Here is a 26,961-nt window from a genome sequence, read left to right as displayed (position 1 = left end):
AGAGATAGCTTGGTAACAAATCTTCTGGGAATAAAGGATTGGCTTCATTCTTCATTAAATGGAGTCTGTCACCAAAACCCAGCATATCAACGTAGTCCTGCAGATAGGTAGGTTTGGGACACTTGAATCAATTTGGCTCCTCCATTGCCAAGATATTGTCAATTTTTGTCAATATGGAAATTAACTCTTTGGAGCAACAAGGGTGTTACTATTGCTCCAAGAAGGTAAATGGCAATGTCCTCATTGCCCCAAAGACCTCATTCACATATTGATATAAAAGACGACATCTCAGTAATGGAGGCCCTGAGGGGAAAACACTGATTCCGGTGACTCTAACCTATCTATTAGCAGGACTGGGTTGACACTTTGGGCTCTGGTGACAGACTCCCTTTAAGATTTACTAATATGAAATGGTACTAAATGGCCAATGGAAATATTGTAAAGCACTCGATTAAAGGTTTTCTTGGCACTGATTTTTTTTTTTTTAAGTTTTCTTATTGAAATCTGCCATATGATTAATATCATTTCTAATTATGCTGACTCTGGAGTTACAAGCGCACGCATGGCCTGTGGGTTTGTTTCTAGAGAGCTTTCTTTGAATGCACCATAAGAAGATCCTTTGTTCCCACTGACTTGTTTTATCTGTGGGTTTTGTGGTTTTGGACAGCACCTCGTCTTTCTTCCAGGAGGTTGTTATGCGTCTTGTTTGGCACTGGGTCCACGTGTTTGAATGCAATAAAAGTTGGCATAAAGATACCATTAGGTAGAGATTAATGATGTGGGTACGGTTAAAAGGACATAAATCTTTGACTGTATCCTAGTATGCCGTAAGGGATTCTTATCAGCTCCTAGAAGCACTTCCTAGATTAGGCAAGACTCTGGTAGTCTGTTCATAAACAGACTATTATTCTGCTTGATAGATATAAGATATACCTTGTATAGTGGTTGCTGAAAATTGTAACACTTGTACGAAGCAAAGCGGCTGTAAATACTGTAGTTAACACTATACTTGGTCATAGACATGAGGCATTTGTGAGAAGGTCTCACCTTGCATTGTCCAGTGGTCCCCTGATATATGCTGTAGGAGGGAACACAAGATCAGAAAGGTTAGATTTTAGATAAAGGATTTGTTGTCCATGAAAAATAAGATTTTGCCAAAAGGGTAAATGCAAAAAAATAATGCTCTATACTTGCCGAATAACTTCCTCTTGCCATTCCATCTCCAGTGTTCAACAGCAGGCTAACTACATGACTGCTGTAGCCAATGACGGCCAATGACCGGGTAGTCCGGAAGGTCAGTGCTGCAGCGGGGGTCTTTGTATACTACACTGCAGTCAGACAGACCACAGAAGTTAACAAAACAGCTACTAGTGGCCTGAAGGCAAAGCAGGGAACAGCTTTCCATTACAGAAATCACAGACGTTGTATATCCCTAAAACTCACATTTGTCTGTGATATGTGTCATATCAGACAGAGTTACTGTTTACATAGAGCTGTATGGAGAGGGAAGGGGCTTCTTGAAAAGGTACACAAATAACCTCAGCTGCTAAACTCTTCTATACTGAGTCAGGGAGCTCTTATAACAATTCTATATTTCAGGATAAGACTCTACACTGTCTCTAAATGAGACCATTAATCAGTTAACAGTCTCCTCTCCCCTCTCCATAGACTTCTGTGTGTGAGGTGACACTGGGTTCACACCATTGTTCGGTCTCCGTACTCAGGTTTCCTTCTTCTGTCGGCAGAAGACAGAAACCTGTCAGACTGGGTCGGACCGTGAGCACCGGTCAGCGTTTTATCCTCTCCGCGTTGAAACCATTTAAAAAAAACAAACAAACAAACAAAAAAAACGGTTTCGTCGTGGAGAGCATAAAACGCTCACAGCGCTCATGGCCGGACACTTTTCAAATGAATGGGCTTCAAAAATGCCTGCAGGTTTCCATCTCCTGTCGGCAGGAAACTGAAACCTGTATAAACGGAGACCTGGGGCGCAGAAACAGATTCTATATGAACAATCAGTCTAAGTGATGAGAAAAGCAGCCTAATACGTGGAGAAGAATACAGATTTCTTTAATCAGATATATTATAAAATGTAATATATTTATATGAATTATTAAGTTACAAAATTTTAGTTTCTAAGTTGATGTGCTCTGTAACTTGCACAATTTTATCTTATTTCAGGATCTAAGAAATACCAAGATGTCTGGAATAGGCTTATTATAAACCTTGTTGATTCATACCTGTATGTGTAGCTGTATAGCTGTCTTTTGGCAAACTTGTAGTAAGAACTTTTTAAAGGGGTTGTCCACGATTAAAAATCATGGCCATGATCAGCTAATGTTACAAAGAAATGACAACTGTCTGTTGCCATTCAATACTGCTTACTGACTATGAGATGTGCACCTGTGTGTTCATCACATGACCATAGACCGTATATCACATGACCATAGACCGTATATCACATGACCATGGACCGTATATCACATGACCATAGACCGTATATCACATGACCATGGACTGTTTTGTTTTGGGGTATTTTCCCACTGGGAGTTAGCAGAACGAATGGCAGCAAGAAGAGATCTAGAAAAACATGAGGAATTTATACAGAAAATATATTGAAAATTATATATCTTTTTATAATACAAACAATACCATTGGTCTCAGTGTTGGTTTGAATGTGGCTTACCCCTTTACTTAGCCTATTGGATGCTGAAACCAACAAATGTGGTTCCTCAGGAATGGTGGGGGCTAGAGAAAAAGTTGCAACTTCAGCAGAATCAGTGGAGTTGCTCCTATTGTACTGAAGTTTGTACAGAGTTGGAAACTTGTGGAGGTGGTTAAAGATCTTCTTTAAGACCGCTTCCTTGTCAAAAAAAATCCTAATCATTTGGGGGTAGAGAAGTAGGACCTGCTTGAGCTCTTTCAAAAGGGGTTGTATTTGTGAGACTGCCCCTTTTATAATAAAAATAATATTAAAATAGACATATTGTATCCTATCCCAGAAGCATAGACCTTTAGTTTCTTTGATTATATTGTCAATGGTGGTCTTTACATGCTTCAGTGCTGCAAGGGATTAATATCTGTGCACCCTAAGAACCAATGAACTCTCTGAGCCTATAATATGCCCTGAATTTTCCGCACCCCTTGAGACTACCAGTTATTCCGATTTTAATTGCTATGGGTCACTGCCAACAGCTCTTCCTGCACAAGATCATGCTTTCCTCTTTATGGTGGAGTGAGCATGGAGGAAGCAAAATCAAAGAATTGCAAATCATTTGTGGCCGTGCCCTCTCATCAGGATGCATCAGGCCTCTCCTGGATAAATTGATTTGACACAGTGCAAGTGCAAGAGGCACTCAGCTGCCGAGGCTGCCACAATGGGCGCTCTGTGTTCTCTGAGAACATCCTCCTTTTCTACTCTTTAATGATGTCCCATAGAGCTGCGATAGTGCTCCTAATTTCCCTGCACTGTACTCTTTCACTTACAAGGTATACATTTGTTTCATCCATTATTTCAGATGTAAAACTCTTGGAGAATCCGGTGTACTGTGCGAAAATCCACCCGCCGCGCTCCTGTGCACCGTCTCCTGCATTTGAGAATAATTTCTAGGGACACTTGGCTGTCAGACAGGTGTATCTAAATCCAGTTTAGGCACGTCTTGATCGCCTCTTGTTCCCATCATGACATGTTCAGTGAACATGTATTTACCACTTTTTAATGCACATTCTCTAAAGACTAGGACATTTCAGGTCAGGATTTGCCACAGAAAGTCTTGTCCCTTATGGGGATTTTTTTTTAATGAATCACTTCAGCGGCCCTTGAAATTGGGAACAGTCACCAACTAGGGACTCCTAAAGTGGTGATCTATAGTGAATTATTTGCACTTCTTTTTGCTTTTAACAATATAATGTACAATATAATATATGTGATGACTCTAAATAGATGATTAAATAAGTACTGTACAAATCTATCTAATCTATCTATCTATCATATATCATTGGCTGATAAGGGCAGAGATAGGGAGTCCGTTACCTCTGTATGTAATGCAAACTGACTCAAATCCAGCTCTGCTACATCAGTTTCCACATCAGCATCATACTGTGGATCATAGCAGATAGCAGAGCAAGTGAAACCTCGCCCACCAATGTGCGAGAAATCCAGGAAGTGATTTCTTATCACTTATCACCTATTTATCTATACAAACTACTACATATCAATTGTATAACAATAGTTATGCTTTTTTAATCAAATTTTTTTGTTATCCCCCTGTTCCCTGCAGTCAGCGCCATTCCTTTAAGCACTGATTATTGTCAGTAAATAACTGGCAATTGGTTAGTTGCCTTGAGGTGACAAAAGGCATGAACTTGAGCAGCTCTGACGCTGTGCTTCAAGCTCTAGGACCCTAAGGCAAAGTCTGTAATGGGGCCCCTATCTTGTAATATTTAGAATAGAGATAGATTGTATATGGCAGAGGTACCATTAGACCCCCTCAGGATCCTAGACCTAGTGGCGACTAATACCCCTGCACTCCCTATAGCAGGGGTATGCAACCTTCCGCACTGCACTACTTCACTTCAGCTGTTGTAAAACTACAACTCCCAGCATGCATACTTGCTCTGCTATTCTTGCAACTCCCATAGAAGTGACTGGAGCATGTTGGGAGTTGTAGTTTCACAGCAGCTGGAGAGCCAAAGGCTGCTGACCCCCTGCCCTATAGCTAAGCCCCTGTATACACTATCTTGCAAGATCACGCTACTGAAGCCAGGCTCAAACTGTCTGTGCTGCTTGGACAAGGAGTAGGTCAGATTCACTCTGTTTTAGTACTGGGTGGTGGAAACCAACCACCATTGAGTACCAAATGGGTGTTAATTAATTCCCATTATTAATGAATAATCCTTAAATAACATTTTGGGTGCTGAAAGTAAGGCGAAGCTGCTTGTGGAGACTACAGGAGAAGGAATCTGACCTTCAGCCAGTGAGGACAGTTAATATAAATACGATATCTGTTTTGCTTCTTGGGGACATGACAGGCACTCTTAAAAAAAATGTATTTATTTTTCCCAGAAACTGCACCATTCATGTGCTTTGGTCATGTCTGGTATTGCTCAACCTTGTTCACATATATAACAATGTGTTAATAGTAGACACATCTTATGGACAAGAGTGGAGCTGTTTCTGGGAAAAAAAACAGACTGCCCTACCTTCTGAAAGAGGTTGCTAAGACTGGATATTGATGTCGTTTACTGAAGATAGGTGATCATTAGTATCGTCAGGGTCTAATACCTGACACCCCCACGATCAGCTGATATCTGCACGGAGGTGGAAAGAGACTGCTCTGTACACTGTAGTGGTGATGCAGAATTAATTCAGTGTAGCTCCCATTCATTTGTCACTTTAAAGCATTCCTCCCGTTATAAACAACTTGTCATATGTGAATAGTGCATATAAGAAATTTATAATATGTCTTATTAAGGAGATCTGTTTCTTTTACCACTTATTAAGCTTTTCTGATGCTCCTTATCTTCAGTCTGACTACTTGTTTACATTATATTGGTCTCCAAATTCTTCTTCATAGACAGATCTGTGTGGAGAAGGGAAAGGTGGAGTAGGATTTTCCTGCTGGCAAATTAATTGATTTAGTGCCTCATTCTGTGCACTCCTAGTTACTTATCTACAACCTAATGATGTTAAAAGAATAGCATAGTGTAAGAGCAGCAATTATTTCTACCGCACCCACTCTTCATAGACTAACATTTAGAAAAGTGGGGAAAATCACATATTTCTTTCTTAAAGGGGTATTCCCATAACTCTTGTTCTGAAGCCTGAAGGCTCTGTACTCTCTTCACTTCCTGGATTTCTCGCACATTGGTGGACGGGGTTTCACTTGCTCTGCTATCTGCTATGATCCACAGTATGACGCTGATGTGGAAACTGATGTAGCAGAGCTGGATTTGAGTCAGCTTTCATTACATACAGAGGTAATGACTCCTTATCTCAGCCCTTATGAGCCAAATTCAATTAAACCGGCTGATAAGTGGAAAAGTTGATGATAGACAGCACAGTAATCCCGTGGCTCTCATGTCCCCCCTCCCCTATATGAGGAGCTCTGTTGCTTGTCAGCCCCTCCCCCCCTGAGAGCAGGCAGTTATGTCACTTGACAAATGAGCAGATAATCCCAAGGGCCAGTGTCAACAATGAAATGAATAAATTAAGATAGCGGCCAAACAAAGCAGTTTTGATAAAGCAGTGTATTTAGGAAAAGTCTTAAATCCACATAAACTAGCAGTATAGATAGGATCCTTGTTATGGGACAACCCCTTTAAGATCTATTACAAACCTGTACTGACATTCTAACTGGAGCTTTACCCTAAGCCTGTAAACTAGCTATTTTTGTGTCTTAGATTTCCTAATTTGTGTGTTATTGTACAGCATCATCTACAATGAGTTTATCCTTGCACTACTTTTCTAAAGGGATAAGTTGCTTAGATAGCACCTTTTGTACTGTGTTTGGTTTCCCATACTATGTACACCGCTAGAGCTCAGCAAATTTTTTCCTTTCATCCTCTTTTTACAAATTTTGTGCAGAATTCACCAGTCATTAACATTCATTAAACAAATATAATCCCATATTTGAGTTTCTTCTACTACTTTACTTAGAATAACAAGAAAATCATTTCTCCTGTTATGTTCTCGGGTTGTAAAAAGCAAATAGAACAAAATATTTGCTTACCTCTGTGCAGCATCAAAGAAAGATCTTTACACATATTATAATATCCAGGCCAGTTTTTTGTACAGTGGGATGTAGTCAAACCTTAAAGGGGTCTTCTGCGTCCAGCAAACACATACCTTATAATAAGTCTATGTACGTTATATGAGAAGGACACATTTTTTTTATCCTTTTAAGGTTAAGGCCTCACATAGCTGGCCACAGCCAAAAAGCTTTGCAGGAAAAAACATGGCGGACACACATAGCATTTTTTCCCGTAGCAGTTACACGTAAAGTCCGCAGTGGTTTCCTCTGCAGCCTTTCTGTTACAATTATACCTATGGGTAAACCGCTGGCGTTTCCATTGGTGTAAATTACATCCTAGATTTCCTAAACTGCAACGGTTTTTAGAAATCACAGTGTTTCCGCTGTGGGTATTTTTCTGCAATGTGTGGATGGGATTCGCTAGACTCTCATCCAGTTTGCAAGGACTGTAAACCAAAACGTTAACACCACATGGGGTCCTGGCCTAAAGGGGTTGTCCTTTTTCTAACATTGATGGACTGTCTTTAGTATAAAGCTTCAATATTAGAGCTGTGAGGGTTTGACACACAGGACCCCAGAAGATCAGCTTCTCTGGGACAGCGTTGCTCATGTGGGTAGCCGCTACTCCCTCTCTGTACAGTGTAGCACTGGCTTTAGATCCTACAGCTCTGTCCTATAGACTTCAGTGGGGCAACGCTTTAGTACCTAACGTTGCCAGTGTCCTTTGTGCGTGAGTGTGCAGCACGGTTCCCAGCATGCAAACCTTATCAATAAATAGATAATTGGGTATTATCATTGCTCTTGTCAGAGTGGTGTGTCCCCATATAGTCTGCCCTGATTGGACCGTGTTAGGCTGAGTTCACACTGAGTATTTTGGTTAGGATTTTGAGGCCGTATCTGCCTCAAAATCCTGACCAAAAAGACAGCTCCCATTGAAATCAACGGGAGCTGGTCAGTTCTTTTTTTCTGGGAACCGTTTGTTCCGGCTCCGGGAAAAAAGAAGTGACATGCTCATTCTTGAAGACACTCCCAACTAAGCCCATTCATTGGACCTAATCCGGAGCGGAGTGCGCGACTGGATGCCGGTGCATTGTACCGACATCCAGTCACTGCTACCCGTTTTTTGGTCCGCAAACTGAGACGGCCTCCACCTCAGTTTCCAGACCAAAAAACCCAGTGTGAACCCGGTCTTAAAGTGTGCAGAGCCTCGCTCCCATCTGGCGACACCCAGTTGTCAATTTAATCCAACATTTCTAGTCTGGATAACATGGTAATGCACCGTATGCAGAGTTATTACTATTTAGTAAATTAGACCTATCTGGAGTGTGTGAAAACTGGATGAACCTAGATACACTAGAAGTTGTGTGTGAGTCCTGCTGTTTGTGGTAAGAGGTTAACGTGCATGGAAAGCTGGAACATGCTGATGCGGTTGTTTTATAGTGCTGGTGCTGAGAGAAGGTCAGCTCCTCATAAACAACCATATACAGAAACAGATTTGTGGTAGTCCAGAGGAAGTGACTAGTGAGACGTAAGTCATCTGAACTCTGCTAATACTCTACAAGCCAGCACCCTGGAGGACGTTAAAGCCCTTGCATTGCAAGTTTTTTTATTTTTATAAACCTTTGGGTCCGGTGGGATTGTTGCATTTTTGAGGAATGGATGTTTTATAAATTTACTGAACCAAGATAAATTGTGACGCCACCGGTGATGCATTTCAGGGCACGGCCGTCTGGAAATAATGAAAATCTCTCCTTAATTTCAGATAAAGGATTGGAACGAACTTTGGGTTCAACCACCTTCCCTTAATCCCTTGCCAGTCATGTCCTGCACGGCGCATTGTAAAAGGGCTAGTCAGAAAGGCTGTTGCGTGTGGCAATTACTTTAGCTGCGGAACAGTCACACTTTATGGGATCATTGCACATAATAATTAATCTGTCCAATTAACTTCTCTGCATGTGGAATGCTCAGCATACAAACCCTAGGGAGATTTATTTTCTGTGTACACTGAGAGCTAGACATGATGAAGCTATTTCCGCCTTTGCTGCTGGTGACTGCTTCATTTATGACTAGTAACCTGCCAAGGACAAGATAAATAAACCCTCAGGCATCGCCATTAAATCCTAAAGGTTGGACTTGTTAGTGAGCGGTACGGTTGATTTTCTTACTGAATAAATGTTTTGGAATTAGAATCAAATCCGTTTTTTTTATTATTTTTATTTATTTTAATTTTTTTAAGCAATGATTCTGAAGATGTTAGCACGCAGTGTCTGTGACTTGGAATTTAGGAAATTCACATTCACACAGTTGACGGAATTTATTACGAGTGGCGTTTCCTACATGAATCTTAATAAAGCCCCGCATTGCACGCCTGAATTATTTATTTAATAAATCAGGTGCCGGGTGCCAGAATGGAAATCTACCCCTGTCAGAGGTTTCTTAGGTAACTCATTTTTTTGTGGTGTGTTGTAATAAATTTGACTAAGAAGTTCTTGCCTTGGCTCACCCTGTTCTGTCCATCTTTGCAAAATGTAGTGAGTGAGGTACAGAAAGAGGGTTGTGGAACATCTTTGGCGCAATACAGGGCCATATCCATGGAGTAGTTTCATAAATTAAATTGGCATAAGCCCGATGTGCAGGATTGGAGCCATAGCTGCTCCATAGTAATAGCTGGGCACCATGGTAATATTGTTGCATCGAGGTCACAGGGCCTAAGAACCCTTCTGCATTAAGAAAACATCAGTGTTAGAAGTGCCAACTTTATTAAAGATTCCTCATTGGGTGTCAATGGTCCATGTTATGCCTCTGATGCCCTGGTCAGTACCGTATGAGATTAGATAGAACGTGGCTAGTGGCCTGTCCGTACAGCTTTTTTTAATAACTGCATCAATGAACCCCTTTACCGCATATTATTAATATTAAGCTATCTTTTTATGGACTGATTGACATCTAATGTTATATTATGTGTTCTCCTTTTCTAGAATATGCTCATAACTGCACCATATCAGGATGTCAGCACCACTGCGCACGTACCGTGAATGGTCCCGTATGCTACTGTAACGCCTCTTTCCAGCTCGCTGAAGACGGCAAGTCTTGCAAAGGTTAGTAATGCTCCTGCTTGCTCAATGGTCAGCACAGGAAGATGATGCAGCCCAAAGTTATAGCATGACAAAGACAATTGCGAAAAAAATGTATATCGTTGGGAAAAATAAAATTTTGCTGATACCAACAGTTTCATAGAGAAAAAACATTGTGTTGCAGAGCGAATTGTGAAAGCTTTCCCTTTTTACTTGTGAGAAATCGGTTACTCATATGTGAGATACATGCCGATAGGAAACCAGAATAAAGGAACTGAAAGGGAACATTGGTCACAGGACAAGACAATACATTTATGGCTAGATTTGGTTTCTATATTCCAGTATGTAACATTTCTCAAAAAGGACTCTGGTTGATGTTGACATTAATAGTTTTGGTTTTTGTCAAAAAGCCAAAAAACAATTACCATATATACTTGAGTATAAGCCGACCTGAATATAAGCCGAGGCCCCTAATTTTACCACAAAAAAATGGGAAAACGTATTGACTCGAGTATAAGCCGAGGGGGGGAAATGCAGCAGCTACTGGAAAATTTCAAAAATTACAATAGTCGGAGTTTTTGGGTGCAATAGATGCTGGGGAAGGGGAGGGGGTGTTTTGGTTGTCTGTTTGCCCCCTGCCTGAGCTGGAGGACAGTTTTTTTTCCCCCACTTGGAATTCAGTCTGGCTCAATATATGGGGTATCTTCTGCAGTGCTCCTATTAACCCTTTCCCGACCTAACAGGAGCACTGCAGATCCCCTATATTCAGTAGACCGGGCACTTTCAGACACAGGGATACCTAATGTGTTTGTGTTTCACAGTCATTTTCTACTTTTATATGTATTCTAGGGAAAGGAGGGCTTTAGAACTTTTATTTACTTTATTTTTTTTATTATATTTTTTTAAAGCATCTTTTTTTTCACTATTTTATGGGAGATTCTATACATTACTATTGTGGCTGGTCATAGACCACCCCTCCAAAAAAAAAAATAAAAAATATTTTTTTGCTTGACTCGAGTAGGGGGGCCATGGGGGGCTTTATAGCACAAAAACTGTGCTGAAGAATTTGGCTTATACTCGAGTATATACGGTATATTTTGGTAATATACACAACTACCAGCTGGGGACCCTCTCACTGGCAATAACACTGTTGGAGAGCAGACTGTGAATAGATCCTGAATTCCCTCCATGCAGAAATTTTCCTTAATAAGATCATTAAGGCCGGGACTCCACGGGCCGGAAACGCCACAGTAAAAATTTTGGCGTTTTGCAGTACTTGCAAAGTGGATGGGATTCATGTGAATCCCATGCCCACTTTGTGGAAAAAATCACAGCATGGACACTCTGCGATTTCCAAAAACGTTGCAGTTTTGAAAATCGCAGCATGTCAATTATATCTACGGAAACGCTGGTGGCTATAATTGTAACAAAGTCCGTGGAGGAAAACTCTGTGAACTTTCTGTTCAAAGGGCTGCGGGAAGAACCGCGATGCGTTAACTCTGCGGTTGTTTCTGCAGCGCTGTAGCACAGTGTTTCTGGCCCGTGGGGCCTTAGCCTAAAGGGGTCACCCCACAAAGGTCTTTTGTCAGCTTTTCGCTAAGGCCCCATGTTGCGGAAATGCAGCTGTTTTTGTTGCAGATTTTGTTGTGGTTTTTTGAGCCAAAGCCTGGAATGGCTACAAAGGGAATTGTAAATATGTAGGAAGCTTTTATACTTCTACCTTTTCTTCAATCCACTCCTGGCTTTGGCTTAAACGCAATGAAGTCTGTGACAAAAAAGGTGCATTTCTGCAATGTGGGGCCTTAGCCTTAGGACCCCCAGAGATCAGACCTTCATCCTGTGAATACATGATAAATGTCCTTTGTCGGACAGTCCCTTTGATATAGAAATATAAGGCATGTGCTTGTGACTTGTTCTCACTAATGGGAAAGTAACAATTCTAATCATGTGTCTAATCGCGCGACAATGACTCTGTACTGTACAAGACTTAAGGTTGGTTTTACACGACTGTAAGTTTAGTCTGCAAAGGGTCTGCAATTGTGGGTTCTCAATTGCGGACCATTTGCGGACACATTGTGTTCAGTGCAGCCTCTTACACCACCGGAGAGTTTATCCATGGTGTGCCGTGTCGTGACCGAGGTCCGCACTGAATACCACAGGTCTGCAAAGTCACGGACATCATAGAACTCTATGGGCGCGTGCAGCTGGACACGGCCGTCTGTGGAATGACTTTTTGAAGTGAAATTTAGTGTTGCTGATCAGCAAATTGCGGACCGCATAAACCCTATGGTCGTGTAAGACCAGCCTTATTCACACTTAGATATGTTTGGACAGTATCTTGTGTCACGATTCAGAAGTGGAACTGACACACATGAAAAGTATAACATTTGCACCTGTTTTGTGTTTTGGCTTACAAATACTGATGCAAAATAATCTGTAAAATACACAAGTGTGCATGGTGCTTAAGGGGTGAAATTTGGGCAGTTGCTGGACAGTGCTTTGGTTTCCAGGAGGAGGTAACAGAGAATATTAACCCCATGGGTGCGACCACTATAGGAAGTAGGTTATATTTACTGTTACATTCAGAATCACAGCCAAGCCATGAGCCTGACATCAGATGTCTAAGGACAGAAGTTCTCACCCAAAATAGCGCATTACCTCAAAGAGACTGTAGATAAATTATTTTTATCATTTTATGTGCTGCGTCATTTGTTCCATGAATTTTTCATAAATTGCATCATATTTAAGTTTACTTTTTGCCAACTATAAAGTACACTTGTAATAAAAATGTCTTTTCTTTTTAATTCTTTGCTCCCCACAGACTTTGATGAGTGCACGCTGTATGGGACCTGCAGTCAGACCTGCCAGAACACAGAAGGGTCTTACACTTGTGGCTGTGTAGAGGGCTATCTGTTACAGCCTGACAATAAGTCCTGCAAAGCTAAGAACCGTAAGCATTGTCTTGTCTTCATTTGTGTGCATTTTAGTAGTGCTAGATTGAATGTTATCCCTATGTTTGTCATTCAGGTTGGGGATAGTGGTCTTCCTTATCTAAAACACTCTGCATTTCAGCTTCACTTTGGAAGAGATGGTAAAAATATTGATACCCTATTCTAAGGATAGCTCATTGATATCAGATAGGTCAGGTTTGACACTCATCTCCCCCATTAATCGGCTTGTTCTAACCAGCCAAGAACAGAGCAGGAAGCAAACAGTGCTGTTCTCGGTTTAGTGGCCAGACCAGGTTACTACAGATCAGCTTCAATTCACTTCAGTCTGAGCTAAGTTACAGTAACTTGGTTCAGCCTACACCATACCCATTTTTTTTATCTTGCTGGTTACAAGCCACCAGAGGTCTCTGTCAACATATTCACCTCTCCATAGTGAGAACACATGCACATTCAGTCTAATGGAGATTGCATGTGTGTGGGAAGGGCAGGAGGAATAGCTGTCAGCTGAATGAACATTTGGCTAGCAGTTAAGAATGTGGGAGTTATATTTACTCTTTCATTGGGTTTTGGGATATTGTTTTGGAGAGAACCTGTAGGAAGTTTTGCCTGGAACATGCTGGATTTACTGTTCCCGAGTTTGACCCTAAATTTCCTTCAGAGGTTAATGTACAGACAATTTGTACATAGTTACATAATAGAGAGGTTGGATGAAGACATCAGTCTATCTAGTCCGGCCTGTAACACTACAATCCCCTACAGTGTTGATCCAGAGGAAGGCAAAAAAAAAAACAACCCATGAGGCTCATGCCAATTGCCCCATTTCAGGGGAAAAAATTCCTTCCCGACTCCAATCTGGCAGTCAGTAAAAAGCCCTCTTTGTGGTTGCCTTGTATTTTAGACAAGTCATAGACCTTTTAGATTCTATGCGGTGTATCTCAACATTAGTCTACTGTTTTGGGTCAATCGGTTTACCCAAAATGTTCATTAGTTTTCTTGTGCAGACAACAGTTGTGTTTGACCTTTAAAGGGTTATCTCCTTTTTAGAACACCTCCTGTCCATAATATAGGACATCAATTTTAGATTGATAGATATCTGTTGGGACCTCTGCAGATCAGCTGGTTCCCCAGTGACTATGGGATCTGCTGTTCTTACTTGCTGTACTTTTAATAGTGTGAGTTGTGAGCACTGGTATCGAGTACTGGTTGTCAGTATCAGTTTTTCCAGTTAAGTCTCTCAACCATTGCTATTAAAAGTACAAGTGAGTATTACAGGTTACCCACTCACAGGGGCAAGCATCGATCTGCAGAGGTCCCAAGAGTCACATGACCACCAATATAAAACGGATATCCTATTTTATGGCAGATAACCTCTTTAAGATTAACACTGTGTCAGACTATGGCCATGTGATGGATACTAACCTACACAACATCCCCCCTTACCATCTGCAGCATTCCCACCATTACAGGAGCATTGCATCCTACATTTGCAGAGCACATTAGTAATATGCTTGTGTATTTGTGATTCAAGTTCCAAGCTGGCACACTATCTTCAGTTTTCAGAGTTACGTTTTGGCAGATAATTTGGGATGTTGCTTTTGTGAATGTTTCAAATGTTTCCAGGATGTTTTACAATTTAACACTATAAAATCTTAATGTTACACTTTTTTTTTTCAGAGCCAGTAGAAAGACCCACAGTTCTGCTTATTGCCAGTACACAAAACATCTTGGCCACATACCTGAATGGAGCACCAGTCCAAGGTATTAACCCAACCAGCACCAAGCAAACAACAGCAATGGATTTTAACTACGCTGAAGAGACTGTGTGCTGGATCAACATGGGAGACAGCCCAGCCCAGACAACACTAAACTGCGCCAAGATTCCAAACCTGAAGGGATTTACTGAGGAACGCATCATCAACATTTCACTAAGTCTTCACCGTAAGTTCTTACTTATGCACAATGGCAGATTTTGGTTTTCTTTGAATGCTTAAAAGGGTTTTTTCACTTTCTAACATTAATAGCCTATCCTTAGGACAAACCATCAATAGTAGATCTGCAGAGATCTGAAAACTAGAACCCCGCAGATCACAAAGACTGAGACAGCACAGCTGTTTGTAGTGTTTCTATACCATGAGCTGCGCTGCCCCATTGAAATCTATGAATAGGCTATCAATGTTAGAAACCAGCTATCCTCTTTAAATTGATTCCATTGTTGTGTTTTATGGTCCAGATAAATATGATTGGGCCATCCACACTAAGTTACAATAAAAAAGTGTTCTTCCCGAGATGCTGATAAAATTGCATAATCTGTGATCGGACTGAAAATCTGTCACATGGTATCTGGTCCGGATAAGGGGTGGTCTTCACAAAAGATGTGTTTTAATTAAAGAGGACCTTTCATAATCTCAGGGACATGCGGTTTTATATACTGCAAGAACGCCATCAGTGACCTGAATTCAGCGCACTGTTGGTTTTCCCATTCTGCGCCCTGGGGCTTCAGATATTGATGCCGTTACTTTCGGCGCCGATCTCTGCCCATCGCCAGAAGAGCGCTCCAGACAGTCTAGTTGGGCTGTGAAGAACACCCTTTCCTCCCGACTATACTCATATATCCACAGCCATGTACTGTCATAGGGTACAATCCATACCGCCCAGCGATTTTGCTGAGCTGTGAGGAACACAGAGCATACAGTCAGGTGGAAACGTTCCTCACAGCTCAGCTAGACTGTCAGGAACGCCCTTGTGACGCTGGTCAGAGATTTGTGACGAAACTTACGGCGCAGAAAGAAAATCCGACAGTGCTCTAAATTCAGCACACTGTCAACTTTCTAGTGGTATCTAAAACCGCATGTGCAGGAGGACATGGAAGGTTATCTTTAAATGATGTGGTTCTTCTGTTAGATTGGTGGTGAAGTAGACTGTATTACTGTCACCATTTTAATTTTTTGGGCCCTGATAATTTTTAACAATTTCCTTTCTTATCTGAGAGTTTGTCCCATTGGGCAGTGTGACTGCTGTAGAATTAAGAACACACTAAGAATTGTTTACCCCGGGCATCCTAGAAATAGGCCTGTGGTAATGTTTTCCCTGCCTGGCTCTGACTTCAGTATGAGTTCATGTACATCAGCCACCTTGGTACACTTCATAGTGGAAATGGAGCTTGCTTCTTATTACCTTTACCCTATAAGGGATTTGTGTGTGGATCTGGTCAGGTTTGATTCATGTTTCATACTGAAGCAATGTCTAGAAAAGAATGGAACATTTTATTCTTCTGACTACATGGTAGGAGGACTCTGTCTCTCAATATATTGGGCAGTCATTAGTGTTCTGTTTCATATTTCCATATTATTTTCTTTTTTTCTGTTTTACATTACAGCATTAATTAATCACTTTATTATATATATTAATGTGTGTGTGTGTGTGTATATATATATATATATATATATATATATATATATATATATATATATATATATATATATATATATTACTCTATAGCATACATAAACTGCTGTACAAAAATATCCTGGATGGATCATTATAGTTACAGCCTATATTCATCAAAGTTTCCTGCATTTACAGCTTCGGTTCGGCGTCTAGTGGTTCTAATATTTGGTCTCCACATTAGCCATGAATCCATTGAAGTGTCAGAATCTTTTATATTACAGTACAGCAGGGCTCATTGCATTATAAGGCTGCAGCTTAGCTCTTGGGATTGTGCCCTCTGGCAAACTTAATTATTGTCTTCTATAAAATACTGCGGAGCTGTAAATGTGCGTCATATATAAGCTGTGAACGATTGTTGGAAGGGACTGTGCACTTTATATACAGGTACAGGTTATACGGTGTCATTACAGCAAGCTAAATGGAAAGGCCAGTCCAGCTTTTTACCCACGGCGATCAGCTGTTCTCCTTGGGGAAGCCATTTTTGGCCAGATGTTCCATAGGAGGGAGATGTGTAACATATAATGTGTGAATGAGTCTGGCCTGTCCTCTGTAGATTCCAAATGTCATAAAGGGAATACGTCCCTAAAAATCCTGCATTTTTTACTCTGGCTACCAAGCTAAATACTATTTTAAGAATTCCTGTTTTCTGCAGGAGATTTCTATGCAGCAGCCCCTTCACTTATCAGCATAATGATGATTATATATATATATATATATATATATATATATATATATATAAAGTCGCAGAGTCACAAGGGGAATATCTAAGATTATCTGCTCCCTCCATGCAGAATGACCTCTGCACAGGTCACAGGGCATGTCTAGATAACTTTCTCATAGAAGTCAATGGGGTCTGCTCCAGACCATTGTGTCTCTGACCCATGGGTCATCTTCCAGGAAAAAGAAACTAACAGCTTATTTTTTGGCTTAATAGCTAGAGTAGGAATTGCACGATAAGGATTTTTTTAAAAATATAGATAAAAACATGAAAAATTAAAAATATCATCACCAAAATTTAAAATCATTTAATATAACCTAATGCTTAAATCATGTTTTTCTAGTTAAAATACCAGGTTTTATTTTTCTCTTTTACTTGTATGTGGAAAACTATAGTATATGATTTTTCTTAGGCATTTCTATTAAACATGATATATAAATGATAAGTATAGTTAGGGCTTGGGGAGAAATGTCTGACTATTTTAATATTTCATTTCTAAGGGCCAAGGTTACCAAGTAGTAGAATTAGAGAGCTAAATGCAGCGGCCCCCCGGCCCCCCAGCTGTGCTTCCTATGAGAGCACTTACATGCCAGTTTGGATGTGTCATTGGCCTGGATGCTACTGGCAGAATAAAGAGACAATCTGTACAGACAGCAGCCGAAGACTTAGGCCATGATTTCAGCTGAAGCTTAGTCATTTAGAGTACATTTCAGCGCTTTACACATGAACCCAGCCAAAACAGACTATGGCAGGACTTTTAGAAGAGCCATCTCACCGCTGTCTGTACTAAGCACTATCTGTAAGAATGGAGGCTGATATGAGAATCCCCAATCTGACATGTTCTCCCTCTGGGGCTGTTAATAGTGAAATTCAGGTGCATTTTGGTGCAGTTGTTTGGGGCTCTGCTTACTTGCTTAGTATCAGATCAGCACTTCTGTTTATACGCTGGGACGTTGTGGGCTAAATCTGCTCTTATTACTGCAGCCAACTAACATGGCTGACTCTACAGCCTATACGTTACAGGCAATGTGTATAATGCAGGTAACTAAAAGTTGTATCACATATATAAAATAATCCATATACATTTTATAACCTTACTAAATATTGTCTGAAGTGAAACAACCAAACTGCAGCCTAAAACCTAAAGATAGTTAAGAGGGATAAGCCATGAAGAATTTTTATCCTCTATCCATATTAGAGACTAGCCTCTGCCCGCGACTTCGTCTGCGTGTTGTTGACGTTGATGATCCACCTATATTCAGCAAATTGCTGCCGTCAACCGAGTTTCGGCAGCTGTCAAGCCTGGCCTGCCACTGAACTTGTTCCTCGCACCTTACAGTGATTGTTCCTGCATCAGAACAGCTCGCTGGGACACCATATAATGAGTGTGTTGTTGGCGTCGATGATCCACCTGAGCTCCGCTTGAGGAGAAGTCTGTTGACTTCTGGCTACCTTCATAGCTCTTGTTGTTTCAGAATTTTGCGACAAATTAGATTTTTTTTTCCTGGCATGTTTGTCAGAACGCTGCCTGGAACAGATCAGATAATATGCAAATGCTTGTACACAATGGATTCAGTGTTAGCTGTGAGTTTACATAGAGAGATGACAGACCTGGCTTTATCAGCAACCTACAATTAGCTGTGATAAGCTGCTGCCAAGAGCAGTGTAATATAGTATGTGAACATAAATTCATAACAGTCGTGAAGCCATGTCATTTACTGGGATAAAAAGTAGCCTATGTGTTAATTGAGGTTACAAGCTATCTATTTGCCAAATTTCATCCAAATCCGTTCAGCTGTGTGTGTGATCGAGTAACAAAAACATGAACATGCAAGCTTTCACATTTATAATATTAGTAGGATAATAACTGATCAGTGGGGGGTCTGACTGCTGAGACCCCCACCAATTTTCAGAATGGGATGTTTTACGCTGGCTGAATGTAGGCATGCTGTTTTCTGGGCAGGACCCATCACTTTAATTGGAGCACATGAGGTAGCTGAGATCTGTACTTCGGCTGTTTTCGCTGCTTCCTTTGAAATGAATGGCAGCGCAGAAGTTTCCTGTCCAGCAAGGGGCATGCCTACATTCAGTCTAGTTGCAGTCAGACTAAATTTACAATACGGGGTAGAGCGCCACTATTCCTACGAACGGTGGGGTCTCAGTGGTCAGACCCCAATGATTAGCTATTTATCTCTATTCTATGGATAGAGGATAAATATTCTTTGTGGTATAACCCCTTTAAGATGTAATTGCAACAGTTCATTCCTAATGTCTGAGCTGGGGCTGAGAAGTACAGATTGCATATTTACAACTATGTGAGGCTTGGTTCAGATCTGAGCAACTGCCCCCCCCCAAACAGAAACCTAATCTGCGTAAAAAAGGGGTTACCTTAGGAAACACGTGGACCCCATAGACTATAATGGGGTCCATGTGATTTCCGTTTAGATTCTACCTGAAAAGTGTGACAAATATGGAGAGAGGAACGCAATGCCCCTATGGAGACGGGCACAGATGTGAATCGAGCCTTAGTCTAATAATATAGTAATTTGCCAATTCTCTAAGGCAGGATTACAATAGAAGATAACACTTCCAATAGATAACACCTCTAACCCATCATTGCATCCAGCACTGACGGTAGATGATATCACAGCTTCACTACTTCACTCCCGGCACGGATCATGTCTAGAACGCTCTCCTAAAGACCTCAGTGAGTCGGCTCCAGACTATTGCTCCCTATGGCCATAACTCTGCTGTGAAGTATATCATTAAATCTGTTATCAGAAAGGAGGAGAACCTCAAGCAAGATGGCAGCCACCATAACCATGTGTAGAAAATAGAATAAACAATCTTCTATCAGAAAAAGTGATCAATTTTGCTATTTGGTTTTAATAAATAAAAATAAGTAATGATAAATTCCTTTAAACCTCAGCACTTCCTATCTGTCACATTTTGTGATAATGGCGTGCACGTTTTAGCGTAGAAAGACGTCTGTGTCTTGTTGTACAAGCTTCTTTGGTTCAGAATGGTAAATTGTGAAGGAGCAGATAAATGTAACCTCGTCCTTGAAATGTAATTTCATTTTCAATTACCGTGGTTGTAGTTTTAATTAAAAGATTAAGTATTATCGGCAGCGGAAGACATTACACTCCGCACTCCTTATAGGCACAGCTCTTTCACTGGGAAACTTCTTGCTGAAACCCCAAGTGGTCACACACAGTATTTATTTGCGATCGCCGCCATTCTGCGACACTGTTCCATGGTGCTCAGTTGGATCCCACATGTGACATCTAATCTTCTATAACAGCAATTCTTCATTTCTGGTATTTTTATGGGATTGCCAGAATTCTCCATCCCTGCAGCCTGATAGAGGTAAACAAAGTAGTGTCTGCATGGGCTCCATTCATATGGAATATTCAGGCGGGACTCTTAGACCCTGTTTTCATGATCAGACATTTCTCCTCCTATCCCAGCCACCAAGATAAGCTACTTATATGATACTGAAGGGTCTGTTAGTGACGTAGTGAATTTACCTTTTTGTGTCTAATAGCAGGCTTGCTGCTGAGAAAATCCAGCTGTTTGGTGTATTTTGGGGTATTGGCGCTTTTGCCAGTGCACCCTTCTTCACCTATCGTCTCCCCATAATGTAAAGATTGACAGGTTCCAGTATATGGCAGCCACAGGTGAAGGTGGGCGCTCTGGCAGGTCCGATTATGTTTGGGGTGCACAACTCATTTGTGTATGAAGTTCATTTTCTCAGCAGAAAGATTGCTGTTTGACACAAAAAAAAAAGGTATTTTCACTGTCACTGACCCTACAAGAGCACATAAGAGGTTTAGAAGAGGTGGTGGTAGACTTCCCTTAAGATGGACATACACATTAGATATGTATGTGTGAAGCTGCTGGTTTCGGTGGAACTTCATGTGGGTGTCTTGACTGTCAGGAGAATAAGGAATCAGTCCAGTTGGATTTCGTCATGCCCAATGCATTGTCCCCATGGGTGATATGTTAGCACCAGAGGTGTCTGGCAGCAGCTTATTCTCCTCTTCCTGTTGAGAGTATATATACTCATGGCCGAGCAGAAGGAAAGATTATGTATGGGGGTTTGGAAGGAATAGCTGTCACCGGAGCAAGCATTTCATCGCTATCTATCTAAGGTATATGGCTAGCTATAGTCTAAACTTTTACCCTGTTTATTACAAAACAGCGCGACTTGGTCTGCGGGTTGGTTTGGCAGTGAGCCGCTTATATTTAGCCAATTGCTGTTGTGGTTGATCAACCATACTCGGTTGTATGTACATCTCTGCATATGGATAATGAAATCAACTGTGCTACAGCGCTGCTTAAGCTCTGCTACATCTGGCCATTTGGATTATAGGGGTGTTCTTATGTCAGTGTCTGAGCAGCTTCTGTGTTACAAAGGGCTGAATGGATGTTGCTGAAATGTGCCAAAGTTCAATCAGCCTGCTCCTGCATCTTAGCTCTGCTACATCGCTGCATATGCGTAGGATACCCAGCTGTATGTACATGTTTGCATATGGAGAGCCTACAGAGGTGTGTTACAGCGCTGCATAAGCTCTGCTACATCGGGCAATTGTGCTTACAGGGGTATTGTTATGTGACTGTCTGAGCAGCTTCTGTGTTACAAAGGGCTGAACGGATGTTGCTGAAATGTGCCAAAGTTCTCCCCCCTTCCCCATCAGAGGCAGAACAACAAATTCCCCGTCGTACTCACTGAAACTCTACATCTGATATACTCCTCTTGCCCACACACAGACTGCATATTCTGTAGTCTCCTGATCTTCCATGAGACTCCATTTTCTTTCAGCTTTCACACTGTCCAGCTTCATCCTATATAGCTCCGCCCACAAAATAGTGTGTAGCTCCGCCCGCTGCCTAGCATGATCCTGTCCTAGAATGGTTGAAGGACCTGTGAAGATGTCATCACAGGTCCTTTAGTGTCGTGTGAACCTACATTCTTTCCCTGCAGTCGTGTAGTGATGACATTTACCGGGATAAAAAGTAGCCTATGTTTTAATCGGGGCTCCAATCTATGTATGTGGCAAATTTCATGCAAATCCGTTCAGCTGTTTTTGTGTGATTGAGGAACAAACATGAAAACCCACAAACTTTCACATTTATAATATTATTATTAATTATTATTATTATTATTATTATTATTATTATTATTTTAGGAGTAGGATATGTATACATCATAGTGAATTACCCTCCATATCGTAAAATCTAGACGTAAACAGGAATCCAAAAGTGAGGAAAGGGAAATGGCGGACATGATTGAAACCTTTATTTATGTTCTAGGTATTAATAAGGTTCAGAAGCAAAGTCCTATAATATTATGTCACTGTAAGAGTAGTTGAGGCTCGGAACAAACTTCCAGCAGGTGTAGTTGGTAAATCTACAGTAAGTGAATATAAGAACGCCTGAGATAAACACATGTCTATCATAAGATAAAATAATAATATAAGGGCAGTCTAGATAGAACATGTGGTCTTTTTCTGCCGTCAATCTTCTTCTTCTAATAGTTTTACGCATAAGGCTCAGTTATCAATGATGTATATAACCATAGATGGCCATTTATACAATGATCTGAACGTGCCTGTATTCATTTAATTACGATACATGTTTTTTCTTACAGTTGTTGACATTTCCCTCAGTATTACCTTCTGATCCACTTGGTAACATACTTAGATCCTCATAAGTATTCATATAATTACCCCTAGCCCATCATGGTGCTAAACTCTAGGAATTTAGCCATAATTTCCAAATCAGATTCTTTCCGGGATAAAATTCTTTAACCCTCTAGGGAATAAAGGGTTTGCTTTGTAACACAGGCAAACTCTGTACAATAAATCTGCTTACCGAAGCCAGCACAGTTGCAAGGAAAGCTTAAGAGTTGGAGGGATGCTTATTACATGACGGCCATGTTATGTGTTTTTGAATACTAGTTTTTTCTAGCTTGACAAAAAAAAAAAGAGACATTCAGTTACTTGTGCACACAAGTGAAATTTACTGTAATCCTTATGTGAATGAAAGATCATGGGAGTCAGTAATGTAGTATATTATCAGTTGTATGATTTCACTTAAAGGGCTTGGCCACTTTCAGACCAATACTGAGAAACAAATGTTATTGAATGTGTAATAAAAAGTTGCACAATTTTCCAATATACTTTCTGTATCAATTCTTCAGTTTTCTAGATCTCTGCTTGCTCTCATTCATTCTGCTTACACTCAGTGGATAAAAATCAGTCCATGGTCATGTGATGTACAGTCCATGGTCATGTGATGAGCACACAGGTGCACAGCTCGTTACCATGCATATGTCTGATTACTGTGCTGTGACTATAACAAGCTGTGCACTTGTGTGTCCATCACATGACCATGGACTGTACATCACATGATGTACACTCAATATGATTGCAATTATATTTCTGTATGTGATAAAACCATCTGACAAACACACATAAAAACCAGAGGGCAGCAGATGATGTGAAAATATAATATTTGTGTCATTCTCAAAACTTTTGGCCATGACTGTACAGACAGCCACAAGTGCTCTGGCTGTTCTCTAGAACCGCCAGCCAATGCTGTTCTCTAGAGCCGCCAACCAATGCTGTTCACTAGAACCGCCAGCCAATGCTGTACCTTTAGCTGCGAATCCCATTTGTGGCCCTTGCCTACATTACAGAACTCTATAGGTAAATCGGACATGTCCATTCTGCTTCCTGTGCACTTGCAGGCTGAGTTCTAAGAAAAGATGATTCTGGATTATTTCATTATTGATTTAGTAAAACAGGAGAGCTGAGAAGTCTTGTATTAGGCCAAATACACACCCTCCAAGAGCGATGCAGCTGACAGTACAGAAAAACACTCTGTGCTTAATACATCTGGTATTACTGTGGTTTTGTCAAGGTCTTGTCAAGCAAATCTAGGAAGTGTCTCTAAAACGGCAATAGAAAACCACATTGTGTCGCCACATGTGAAAATCGTGATCTGTTTTTGTATGACATTTTCTATGCCAAGGTCAATGAGGATATCTACTACAAAGCTATGGGTGAACTGAAGGGTAGGGCATTCGATATTTTATACCACACTGTTTTTAGAGCATTGTTCACATCACCACTTTCTACAGTGTAGGATGTGGCCTTTGCAGTAACTGACCCCACTGATCAAGTTAAAAAGAAGTCAATTCTCATGACCTGTTTGCTTTATTCTTCCTATATGTTCTTATTCCAGGGAGTTCCTTCATGTATTGTGCTTATACTTTGCAACAGACTAGCGGAAGGCATGATACCGTTGCAAAAGACTGTCTGAGAGAGTCAACAAAGTTTTCCTGACAAGTTGATAGTTGGGTCATTCTTCGAGGTGGCGTCTTGCTTGTGTCTATTATAAAGGCGGTCCAATATCCGTAGATTACATTTAATGCCCTCATTTCCTTCCTAGACCATGTTTGTTTGCATATATTGAGTATGTTATCTAGAATATTCCTGTCCTGGCAGACACCTAATTATGGAAGTAATTACAGACCTCTTGGAATCCGTCCACATTGCTGAAATCTGTCTGTAAGAACTGCGCTCTTGTTTTCTACCTTTAGACCCCATAATCTGTCTTTAACAGAAAAGCAGCTTAACACTGAAACTGAAAACCTTAAGGCGAGCGCCGTCTATTAAGCCGGTGATCACTCGGCCCAGGGAAGGGGGATTGCAGCCCTGAAGGTTGTGACATATTGTTGGGCTGATGGCAATGCATTTCTGTAAAACTTATGCAGACTACCCGGACGTGACCCCGATTTCCAAGCCTTTTATTAGAGCCTGGTGCCTCCCTAGTGAATATGTTGTCTGTTTTTATGTTCTATTTCTGCACGTTCTAGGGATGTCTGTGAAAGTCTGACCCCAGATGGCCAGAGAGCGATTAGAACATGTTACATAAAGGACATGTGACTGCGTGTGTCATACGGCTCCAACCGCAGCTTTTGTACAACATGTTCTTGGCTTTGTTTCCTACTGGGCAGTTTCACTTCTTATGCTTTCCCTTGGGAGTGTTCACACTGATGATCTCCGAGCAGGACGGTCAGACATCGCTTATCGTATCATGATTTAAGAGGAAGGCCGATGAAAATGACAGTGGATTGCGGTATCACGGCCAGACATGAGCTGTTAGTCTTAGCAGCAGTATAACGTTTGCCATTAAACCTGGAAAAGTTTCAGTAACAGACATATTGGTTGTCACCCTACTGTACCAAACACATGTTACATGTATGAGCTACAGTCATGGGAAACACAGATTGTGCCCTCTGTGAATTCTATAGTTTTATGTATCAGGACATAAAAGATATGAGGGCCTAGAAGGGCTTACATTGGTTAAATACAACCTCAGAGGAACAACATATGACATATTACACACTGTCATTTCTTATTTAACAAAAACTAGGTCAAAATTCAGAAGTTGTGTGTGAAAAATGCATGTACTTTTACTGCTAAATCCCTTGGATCAATTGATATTAAGCGTGTGGACAACCGCTCTATAAAAGCAGAAGCTTTGGCAGTTTGCTGTTCTGAAGCATTCAGGAATATGTTAAAGAAACTTTAAGGAGTTGAGCAGATTTGATTTATAGGTTTTTGGGAAAAGGGTCAGTACAAGCTATTGTTTTATTAATGTATTACTTTGCTCCTTCTCTGCTTAGTATACTATACTGACTGACAGGACTGCGCCCCTGGCTTTGTTCTTCTCTCATAACTGTATTTTTTTATTAACCCTTAAATTCATTAACCCTTGCACTTTCCATGCTTAGTGGTCCAATGGGTGGTCCTACTTGGTGACTGACAGCTACATACACTCTACATTAAGCTTTCACTGCATTACTCCACATTAAGAGGCTAATAATATACTCAACATTTAAAGGGATTATGCCACAACAACTATGAATTCTCTATCCAATGGCCACAGCCAGATTGAATGTGGGAATGACTAGTGGTGGACTTTTTTGGAGTGCTGCAGACAACCGGATTCAAGAACTCTGCAATCTTCAGCGCTTCCGTTGAAGTGAATGCGAGTGCTGTCCACCACCAATCATTCTTACATTCAGCCTGGTTTCAGTGGGGAAATAATCCCCCGTTCTTACTTCATGGCCTAACCCCTTAAAAAAAAAAAAAAAAAAAAAAAAAAGTTAGGATTCAGTTTATGCTATTTTTTTTTTTCCTAAGGATAGTTCAGGCCTAGTTTAGTCCCAATATGGGCTCCTGATGAAAAGAAGGAATGCAAAAACTCAGGAACAGTTTTTTTTTTTTGTTTTGTTTTGCCTTTTTTATCACAAGATGGACTACTTTCTTAAGTAAATATTATCATGAAATATCTTTCTCCTCTTTAATTTCATGTATCCTGTCTGCCTGCTGTCCATATACAGCTGCTTGGATTTTCCTAACCCATGACATTTTGGGCACCACTGCTTCCCCAAGCTTGTCTGTAAAGTCCTTGTTTCTGAGCCATGGGTAAAAGTATACCTCTGCCTTGTAAATATCTTCCAGAGCTTAGTCTAGTGTTTGTTTTGAGATGTTTCTACTGCACTTGCCCTATTGTGGGTTATACTATCAGCGCTGTGCCCTCTCCCTCTTTGGTACACATAAATACCATGTTGTGCCATGTGTCTCCTCTTTCTCAGTAAACCCGATAGGAGGAAGGAATCCCTGTGTTGACTTCTGGAGATTAAGACTTGTAATAATGTATTTCACGTTTGATCTATGATGGGTTTATGACAGCAATACTTCTGCCCAGAAGGAGTACATGCCACATTGAGCTTTGATTTCTCCGGCTTAGCATGTTCGAGCTGCCATGCACACATCCTGTTTACACGTGTGCTCAGTACAAAGAACATTTTGACAGATTTTGGCCGCTGATCCGATCTGTCATACAGAACAATTTTATATGCCTTCAATTTGGAAAGCTTTCTCACATCTCGCCACCTCTCTGCATTCCTGAACCCACACCCAGGCATCAGCTAATGTGGA

At 40.9% G+C, this 26,961-nt stretch overlaps 1 protein-coding gene across 4 annotated transcripts in view; it reads left to right on the top strand.

Moving 5' to 3' along the window:
* Nucleotides 1-26,961, top strand: part of LRP1 (LDL receptor related protein 1) — a 222,721-nt gene that overhangs the window by 82,901 nt on the left and 112,859 nt on the right. For all 4 annotated transcript variants that reach the window (XM_075265731.1, XM_075265730.1, XM_075265729.1 and 1 more), the window contains exons 4-6: nt 9,731-9,850; nt 12,648-12,776; nt 14,452-14,715. In XM_075265731.1, the coding sequence (XP_075121832.1) occupies nt 9,731-9,850; nt 12,648-12,776; nt 14,452-14,715 (513 nt within the window). The remainder of the gene's footprint in view (nt 1-9,730; nt 9,851-12,647; nt 12,777-14,451; nt 14,716-26,961) is intronic.

This window comes from Leptodactylus fuscus, chromosome 2 (genome assembly GCF_031893055.1).
Source record: "Leptodactylus fuscus isolate aLepFus1 chromosome 2, aLepFus1.hap2, whole genome shotgun sequence".
Lineage (NCBI taxonomy): Eukaryota > Metazoa > Chordata > Amphibia > Anura > Leptodactylidae > Leptodactylus > Leptodactylus fuscus.
This window is presented reverse-complemented; position numbering and strand designations above follow the sequence as displayed.